At 38.5% G+C, this 10,058-nt stretch overlaps 3 protein-coding genes across 3 annotated transcripts in view; 1 reads left to right on the forward strand and 2 right to left on the reverse strand.

The window, feature by feature from the left end:
• LOC309648108 (uncharacterized protein) overlaps window positions 1-7,258 on the forward strand; it is a 363,120-nt gene extending 355,862 nt beyond the window's left edge. The window contains exon 6 of the mRNA XM_082436242.1: window positions 7,148-7,258. Coding sequence (XP_082292368.1) covers window positions 7,148-7,168 — 21 coding nt within the window. The 3' untranslated portion in view covers window positions 7,169-7,258. The remainder of the gene's footprint in view (window positions 1-7,147) is intronic.
• The window catches only part of LOC309648134 (zinc finger protein 610-like), a 412,471-nt gene that overhangs the window by 69,457 nt on the left and 332,956 nt on the right, over window positions 1-10,058 (reverse strand). The window lies entirely within an intron of this gene.
• The window catches only part of LOC309648189 (uncharacterized protein), a 284,457-nt gene that overhangs the window by 51,227 nt on the left and 223,172 nt on the right, over window positions 1-10,058 (reverse strand). The gene's annotated exons all lie outside the window — the stretch shown is intronic.

Genomic DNA, 10,058 nt, shown 5'->3' on the forward strand with positions numbered 1-10,058 from the left:
GGGAAGTCCCTAGATCTTTGTTCTATTTTGAGTTAATTTTTTATATGGGTCCATGCAGCAGTCCAACTACATTCTTTTACACGTGGGTATCTGATTTTCTCAACATCTTTTTTTCAAGAGGCTGCGTTTCCCTCATTAAGGAATCTTGACACCCTTGTGGCACATCATTTGACTGTATATGCAAGAGTTTATTTCTGACGTCTTTTCCACTGGTGTTTCTGTCTGTCTTTATACTGGTACCACACTCTTACTATTAGTTTTGCTTTTTAATAAGTTTTGAAATAAGGAAGTATGAGACCTTCAACTTTGTTCTTTTCAAGGTTGTTTTTCCTATTCAGGGTCTCTTGAGATTCAGTGTGTGTCCTAGGATGTAAGTGTTTATTTTTTCCAAAATTGATATTGTGGTTTTGCTAGGTATTGCTTTGAATCTCTTGATCATTTTGTTGGTATTGATGTAATGACAGTGTTGTCTTTCAGTCCATGAACTGGGGATATCTGCATTTACGTGTGTATTTTCTAATAATTTTCAGCAACGATTTTAGTTACAGTGTACAAGTCTTTTTTATGTGGCTAAGGTTTTGCCTAAGTATTTTATTCTTTTTGACGCTATTTGAAATGGAAATGTTTTCTCAATTTTCTTTCTAATTGTTCATCATTAACATATAGAAATACAATTTTTACATGTTGACTTTATATCTTCCAATTTTTCTGAATTCATTAGTTACTTATATCAGGGTTCTTTTGTGGAATCTCATGTTTTTTCTACATATGAGATTATGTCCTCTCTAAACAGACATAATTTTCTTCTCCTTTCTCTAATTGGATACCTTTTATTTTGTTTTCTTGCCCATTTGTCTGCCTGGGACTCCAGCTATGTGTTTAATAGAAATAGTGAGAGTAGGTATCTTGTCTTGTTCCTGATCTGAGAGTAAAAGCTTTCAGTCTTTCCCCATTATGTATGATGCTAGCTGTGGGCTTTTTATATTAGTCTTTTATTGTGTTACTGTATTTATTTCTATTCCTACTGTATTGAGTGTTTTTATTATGAAAGGCTGTTAACTAGTCAAATGCTCTTCTGCATCAGTTGAGATAATCATGTAGTATATTTTCTTATATTTAATGTGCAGTTTTACATTGAAAGATTTCATTTGTTGGAGCATCCTTGCATTCCAAGAATATATCCTCTTTGGTTGTACTGTATAATCCTTTTGTAGTACTGTTAAATTTCATTTACTCTTGTTTGATTGATGAGTTTTGCATCAATAATCATCAGAGATAGTGGGTTTTTTTTTTTAAGATTTATTTATTTTATTTTTGGCCGCGTTGGGTCTTCGTTGCTGCGTGCAGGTTTTCTCTAGTTGTGGCGATGGGGGCTGCTCTTCGATGTGGTGCACAGGCTTCTCATTGCGTTGGCTTCTCTTGTTGCAGAGCACAGGCTCTAGGTGCACGGGCTTCAACGGTTGTGGCACGCGGGCTCAGTAGTTGTGGCTCGCAGTCTCTAGAGTGCAGGCTCAGTAGTTGTGGTGCACAGGCTTAGTTGCTCTGCGGCATGTGGGATCTTTCCGGACCAGGGCTCGAAACTGTGTCCCCTGCATTGACAGGAGGATTCTTAACCACTGCGCCACCAGGGAAGTCTGGTTTTTGGGTTTTTTTGTAGAGTCTTTGTCTGACTTTGATTGTAGAGTAATTCTAGTCTCATAATGAGTTTTGAAGTGTTTCCTGTTCAAATTTTGGGGAAGAGTTTGAAGAAACTTGATCTTAATTCTTTTAAGATGTTGGGTAGAATTCAGTAGAGACGCTATCTAGCTTTCCTTTGGATTTTCTTTCTTTCTTTTTTTTTTTTTTTTTCTGGCTGCACCACGTGGCGTGTGGAATCTTAATTCCCTAATCAGGGATCAAATCTTGCCCTGCAGTGGAAGCACAGAGTCTTAACCACTGGAGCACCAGAGAAGTCCTCCTTTGATTTTGATCAGTGATTTTTGATTAGTGACTCAGTCTCCTTACAAGGAATGGGTCTGTTCAGATTTTTTATTTCTTCATGACTCTATTGATAGGTGTGTGTCTCGGGGAATTCATTTAGATTTTGCAATATTTAGGCATAGAATTGTTCTTGGTATTCTCTTCTAATTTTTCTTTATTTCTGTGGAATCAATTGTAATGCCCCCACTTTCGTCTTTTATTTTAGTTATTGGGCCTTCTCTCTTTTTGGTTAGTTAATCTACTTAAAGGTTTATGATGTCTATCTGATTAAAGAACCAACTTTTAATTTTGTGATTTTCTGTAGTTTTTTATTCTTTTTGTATATCTCTTAATTTAATTTTTTTCTTTCTAGCTCTGACTCTGTTTCCTACGGTCTTTTTTTCTATTTTCATTTTTAAAATTATTTTCATTCACATGATAAACCAGTATCTTTTATGTGCATTCCTTTGTATTTTGTTTTTTCAAGCTTTAAGATATAATCAACATATAATATTGTGTAAGGTAAGTGTGATGATTTGATACATGTGTATATTTTGAAAAGATTACCAGGTATGTTTGTTAAAACATCCATTAACTCACATAATTACAATTTTGTTTGTGTGTTGAGAACATTAGAAGGTTACTGTCTTAACAACTTTCAAGTATATAACACAGTATTGATAATCATAGTCAGCATGCTGTATGTTAGATCCCCAGAACTAATTCATCTTGACTAACATCTCCCCATTTCTGCTATGCCCCAGCCTTTGGTAATCACTGTTTTACTTTCTGTTTGTATTTGGCTTTTTTTCCCCCCACATATAAGTGAGATTATTCTATGTTTGTTTTTTTCTCGACTTATTTTATTTAGCATACTTCAAATGCTTTCCATGTTGGTACAGATAGCAGGATTTCATTCTTTCTTATGGCTGAATAATATCTCACTTTGTATAGAAATGAGATTTTTTTTTATCCATTCATTAGTTGGACACTTAGGTAGTTTCCATATCTTGGCTATTGCTTATACTGCTCTAATGAACATAGGAATGCAGATATCTCTTTGTGATAGTGATGACTTCATTTCTTTTCAGTATATACCCACATGTGGAATAACTACATTATGTGGTACTTTTAAAAAAAATACTTTGACTGTAATTAGTTTTTTCCAGTGGCTAAAACTAATTATAATCTTCCGATAGTACGGTAGGGTTCTCTTTAATCCACAACCTTACTAACACTCATACCTCTTGGTTTTTTTGTTTTTGTTTTCTTTTGGCTGTGCTGCTGGACCACCAGGGAATTCCCCCTCTCTTGTCTTTTTGATAATAGCCATTCTAAAGGTGTGAAGTGATATCTCCTTGAGGGTTTGATTTGCATTTTCTCCTAAAGGAGGAGCTGGGAACTGGGGAACTTTCTCCTGTTTATTCTCACCTTATTGTGCCTGGGAGGGATTGAGTCAAAAATCATTATGATTACACTTTTTGGTTCTGTGTTTTCAGTGTAGGCATTTCTTTGGGTGCCTCAGCTTCTCACCTGGTTCTTAGAGTTATTCCAAAGAATTTTGTTGGGAATTCCCTGGCGGTCCAGTCTTTAGGACTCTGTGCTTTCACTGCCGAGGGCAAGGGTTCAGTCCCTGGTCGGGGAACTAAGATCCCACCAGCCATGTGGTGTGGCCAAAAAAAAAACCAAAAACAAAACAAAACAAAACCCACAAAGAGTTTTGTTCTTGTTGTATATTGTTGTTAATTCAGTGTCTCCATGGGCTGAGTGCCTGGAGTTTACTGGTCTGCTATCTTGCCAACATCGTTTTTCATGTCTTTTTTATGGCAGAGATTGTGTTAAGAGATCCAGTGCTATGATTTCCAGTAATTAGAGCAGGGCAGCAAAACGGACACTATTGTTTTTAACACCGAATAAGGAGTCTTAGTCTAAAAAGTTGATATGACAAATTGTTAAAATTTTTACAATGTTAGGTAATTAATAATTTAGTTAATAAGATTCTTTTTCTTTTTAAATTTATTTATTTATTTATTTTTGGCTGAGTTGGGTCTTTGTTGCTGGGAGCGGGCTTTCTCTAGTTGTGGCGAGCAGGGGCTACTCTTCGTTGCGGTGCACGGGCTTCTCATTGCAGTGGCTTCTCTTGTTGCGGAGCACGGGCTCTAGGCGCACGGGCTTCAGTAGTTGTGGCACGCAGGCTTCAGTAGTTGTGGCATGCGGGCTTCAGTAGTTGTGGCTCGCGGGCTCTAGAGCGCAGGCTCAGTAGTTGTGGTGCACGGGCTTAGTTACTCCACGGCATGTGGGATCTGCCCAGACCAGGGCTCGAACCCTTGTCCCCTGCATTGGCAGGTGGATTCTTAACCACTGCACCACCAGGGAAGCCCTCTTTTTTCTTTTTTTAATTAATATGATCACATCTTAAAATGCTCATGCCTTGGGAAACACCTCCTCTTATCTTTGTTTCCTGAAACGAACTCTCTGCCCACCCAGCTAGGAGATTATCATTGTGAACGCTTGTCTCCCTGCTTTGCTATACTGTAAGGTTTCATTGTATCTGCAAGAAAATGTGCAGAATAAACTCATCTATCTCCTCTTTATGGCCATTTCCTATGTTTTCCTTCCAGATCCTGCTTCTTACATTCTTGGATGTATCTCTGGGAATGTCTGTGTATTTTTCTCACTCTCTGTTTTTTTTGGGGGGGGGGTCTTCGTTGCTAAGCACGGGCTTTCTCTAGTTGCGGTGATCGGGGCTACTCTTCGTTGCAGTGCACAGGCTTCTCATTGCAGTGGCTTCTCTTGTTGCAAAGCACAAGCTCTAGGCACGTGGGCTTCAGTAATTGTGGCACGTGGGCTCAGTAGTTGCAGTTCGTGGGCTCTAGAGTGCAGGCTCAGTAGTTGTGGCGCACAGGCTTAGTTGCTCCATGGCATGTGGGATCTTCCCAGACCAGGGCTGAACTCGTGTCCCCTGCATTGGCAGGCAGATTCTTAACCACTGCGCCAGCAGAGAAACCCGTGTTTTTCTCTTGAATATATATTCCTGGCAATGGAACTCGTGGATATTAAAATTGGTACATTTCATAACAAATATTGCTAGAGATGAAAACCTGCTTTCTCTTTACAATGTCATACTCTCTCCCTTTTTAAATTTCTTTTGTTTTTGTTGCATGCCCATGGTATAAGTCCCATGGTTGAGAATGAGATGGTACAGTGCTACTTGCTAAGCCAGTTCTTCTTTTCTTCCCCATTCAGTATTCTCATTGCCCTGGTACAGTTACATTCCCACAGTTTAGAAAGCACAAGCTGTGTTCCCACACGTCCATTACTCCTTGTCCTCCATTCTTGGCCTTCCCAGTTCTGACCTTTCCTCACATGGTCCCTTGATGTGGATGGAATGCACTGTTATTTGCTAGCATATTCAGTTTTTTCTTCTGAACTCCCTAATTTCCAGAGCCCTTTTTCACCCATCCCACTGTCTTCCCACACTGTTCACATTGTAAAAAATCATGTGTATTCCTACAGTGAATTAATTTCACTAGGCAGGACCTTAATTTATATGTGCAGAGGTGGTGCCTCCGAAACCATTTCCAGGAAGGATGGCTGAATAATGCTATATACAGCTCAGTTCTTGTATTACCCTTGAAATTTTCTTTCTGAACTCTTGGTATTAATATCCTGTTTCTCTCACTTACTTTCTGTGTAAATTGGTTTCATGTACATGAACCCTGTGAGTCTGATGCCCTTATTTGAAAAATTGGGCTTAGAATATTTCATGTTTCACAGTAAAGATTTGAAGGTTACTTTTAAAAAATATTAACTTTCATGTTTATTGTGAGCTATCCGTTTGTCTACATTATAACTTGGTTGTTTTTATTTGTAATTGATCCCAACAACATTGTCTCTGACCCTAGTTAATAAATTTTCAGGGCTTCCCTGGTGGCTCAGTGGTTAAGAATCCACCTGCCAATGCAGGGGACACGGGTTCGAGCCCTGATCTGGGAAGATCACACATGCCGTGGAGCAACTAAGCCCGTGCGCCACAACTAGTGAGACTGTGCTCTAGAGCCCGCGAGCCACAACTACTGAGCCCGTGCACCACAACTACTGAGCCTGTGCTCTAGAGCCCATGAGCCCAACTACTGAAGCCTGTGCACCTAGACCCCATGCTCTGCAACAAGAGAAGCCATCGCAATGAGAAGCCCGTGCATGCACCACAACAAAGAGTAGCCCCCGCTCGCCACAACTAGAGAAAGCCCGTGCTCAGCAACAAAGACCCAACTCAGCTAAAAATAAATAAATAAAATAAATAAATTTTTTAAATAATAAATAAATAAATAAATTTTCAATGCACACTGTATTACATACACTTTGGGGCCAATAATTTAAGGTAACTGCCTAGATAGGCCATAGCTCAATGCTATCTGTTTTTCGATACTAAACTGCCATTTGTTTACATTATTCATCCGGTAAGCTTGTTTTGGATTATTTACCATTGTAATACATTGTCGGTTCTTTAGCATTTACTTACGTACAAATATGCAGAAATTTTGTACAATATAATACTTTTTTCTCCTCAGTTACAAGACAGCAGTGGGATTCCCTGGCAGTCCAGTGGTTAGGACTCAGGGCTTTCACTGCCATGGGCCTAGGTTTGACCCCTCGTTGGGGGACTAAGATCCTACAAGCCACTCGGCGTGGCCAAAAAAAAAAAAAAAAAAGACAGCATTATGCTTACTGCCAATTACTGTGCTTTGGGGTCATGGTGGGAAAATGCCCTTTTTTTGAGAGCTAATACAAGTTTGTACAGCGTTAGGGTTTTTGTCATAGGGTGTTTGGAACTAGGCTGCCCTAAAATTATTATTTTTTTATTTTTCTCAGTTATATATCCTTATTTTGTTATTAACGTATAGTTGATTTACAGTATTTTATAAGTTTCGAGTGTACAAGATAGTGATTCACAATTTTTAAAGGTTATACTCCACTTAAGATTACTTTGAATTACATGTGATCACTTTCTTTCGTAAGGGATCGTATTTCTTTACTGTTCCTTAAATTTTGAACATTTTGTTTGGGAAGTTTCATTACTCTGTTCAGGATAAGTATTATTTTTGGTTTAATATCGTGTTATCAACAAGAAATGACTTTGTTCTGACCTATAATTAATAGGATTCCTATGGTTCTTTATATCTTGTAGATATCTGTCATATATATGTGATGAAGAAATTACAACCTAAAGTGAACAGTGATGGAGGAGAAGTATTCCAAACAGTGATGTTGGAAACACGTGAAAGCCGTGAAATAAGAGATTTTTACTTCAAGGAAATCCAGGAAAATATGCATGACTTTGAGTATCAGTGGAGAGATGATGAAAGAAATGGCAAAGGACTGCCTATAACCTGTAAAGAAAATCTCACTTATAAAAGGAATCAACCTTGGAAAAGGGATGCAGGAAACAAGCCTGTTGAAAATAGGCTTGGATCAAGCTTTCGAGATAAACTGCTGATATATCAAGCTGAAGGGAAAATTTATGAATGTAATCAAGCTGTGAAGTCTACCAACAGTAGAGGCTCATTTTCAATACTTGAAAGTTCAATTCCTCCTAGCGTCCAGGCCAACATTTCTAATATATATGGGAATGATCTTATCCATCTTTCAGTACTGACACAGGAACAGAAAGCATACAAGGGAAAACCTTACAAATGTGGTCAGTTTGGCAAAATGTTTCGTCAGGGCTCATACCTCACTAGACATCAGATAATCCACACAGGAGAGAAATCATACAAATGTGATATATGTGGCAAAGTCTTTAGTCGAAGTTCACACCTTGCAAGTCATCGGAAAATTCATACTGGAGAGAAGCCTTACAAATGTAATGAGTGTGGCAAGCTCTTTAGTCAAAAAGCACACCTTGTAAATCATCAGCGAATTCATAGTGGAGAGAAACCTTACAAATGTAATGAGTGTGGCAGAGCCTTTACCCTTCGCTCAAATCTCATCAGACATCAGAAAATTCATACAGGAAAGAAATTATATAGATGTGATATATGTGGCAAAGTCTTTAGTCGAAATTCACACTTTGCAAGTCATCAGAGGCTTCATACTGGAGAGAAACCTTACAAGTGCAGTGAGTGTGGCAAGGTCTTTAGTCAAAAGTCACATCTTACAAGACATCAGAGAATTCATAGTGGAGAGAAACCTTACAAATGTAATGAGTGTGGCAAAACCTTTAATTTTCGCTCAAACCTCATTAAACATCAGAAAATTCATATAGGAAAGAAATTATATAAATGTGATGTATGTGGCAAAGTCTTTATTAGAAATTCACACTTTGCAAGTCATCAGACACTTCATACTGGAGAGAAACCTTACAAATGCAATGAGTGTGGCAAGGTCTTTAGTCAAAATTCACATCTTACAAGACATCAGAGAATTCATAGTGGAGAGAAACCTTACACGTGTAATGAGTGTGGTAAAGCTTTTAGCCAAAGTTCAAGCCTGGTTGACCATCGGAAAAGTCATTCTGGAGAGAAACCATATAAGTGTTTTGAATGTGGCAAGGCCTTTAAGCAATGGTATTACATCAAGATTCACCGAAGAATTCACACTGGAGAGAAACCATACAAATGTGATGTGTGTGGCAAGGCCTTTATTGCTCTTTCAAGCCTAACTAATCATCAGGTAATCCATACTGGAGAGAGACCTTACCAATGTAATGAATGTGGGAAGGCATTTAGGCAACAGTCTGAAATCAGGATTCACCAAAGAATTCATGATGCAGAGAACCCTTTCAAGTGTAATGAATGTGGGAAAGCCTTTACTCAGCGTTCAGCTCTCACTACACATCAGATAATCCATAAAAGAGAGAAACCATATAAATGTGATGTATGTGGAAAGGTCTTTAGTCAAAAATCACACTTTAAAATCCACCAGAGAATTCATTCTGGGGAGAAGCCATACAAGTGTCATGAGTGTGACAAAGCCTTTATTGTGCGTTCGAGCCTCACTTCCCATCAGGTAATCCATACAGGAGAGACAGCACATAAATGTGACGTTTGTGGCAAGGGCTTCAGTCAAAATTCACACCTCGTGACTCACCGTAGAGTTCATACTGGAGAGAAACCTTACAAATGTAATGTGTGCAGCAAAGCATTTAGTGTGCCATCAGGCTTAACTTCCCATCAGGTAATCCATACAGGAGAGAAACCACATAAATGTAATGTATGTGGCAAGGGCTTCAGACAGACTTATCACCTAGTGAATCATCAGAGAATTCATACAGGAGAAAAGCCTTTCAAATGTAATGAATGTGGCAAAACATTTAGCGTGCAGTCAACCTTAACTTCCCATCAGGTAATCCATACGGGAGAGAAACCACATAAATGCGATGTGTGTGGCAAGGGCTTCAGACAAAGTTCACAACTTGTGACTCACCGTAGAATTCATACTGGAGAGAAACCTTACAAATGTAATGAGTGTAACAAAGCATTTAGTATGCGGTCAACCTTAACTTCCCATCAGGTAATCCATACAGGAGAGAAACCATTTAAATGTGAAGTATGTGCAAAATTCTTCAGTTATAGGTCTCACCTTGTGTATCATCGGAGAATTCATACTGGAGAGAAAACTTACAAATGACTTGATTGTGGCAAAGTCTTTATTTTGCGTTCAAGCCTATCTTACCATGAGGTAATCCACACTGGTGAGAGACATTACAAATGTAATCAGTGTTGCAAGGCTTTTAGAAGGTGTTCACTCCTTAGGCTTCATGAGAAAATTCATACTCAATAGAAGCTGTATAAATGTATCGCGTGTGTCAAGGCTTTTAGAGAATGGTTTGACCTTAGTATTCGATAAAGAATTCATTCTGGAGAGAAACCTTACAAATGATATGAGTGTGTAAAACCTTTACTCGGGTCACATCTCGCCAATCATCAGGTAATCCGTACTGGACAAAACCTTACACATTTACTGAATGTGGCAAGGCTTTTTAGGTATTGCCTAAACTTGGGTTTCACCAAATACTTTGTACTTACAAATGCAAGGAATGTGGCAAAGTTTTGAATTATTGCTTACTTTCAGGATACATAAGAATGTATGTCTTGGAG

This window comes from Balaenoptera physalus, assembly GCF_965194825.1.
Source record: "Balaenoptera physalus genome assembly, chromosome: 19".
In the NCBI taxonomy this organism is placed as follows: Eukaryota; Metazoa; Chordata; class Mammalia; order Artiodactyla; family Balaenopteridae; genus Balaenoptera; species Balaenoptera physalus.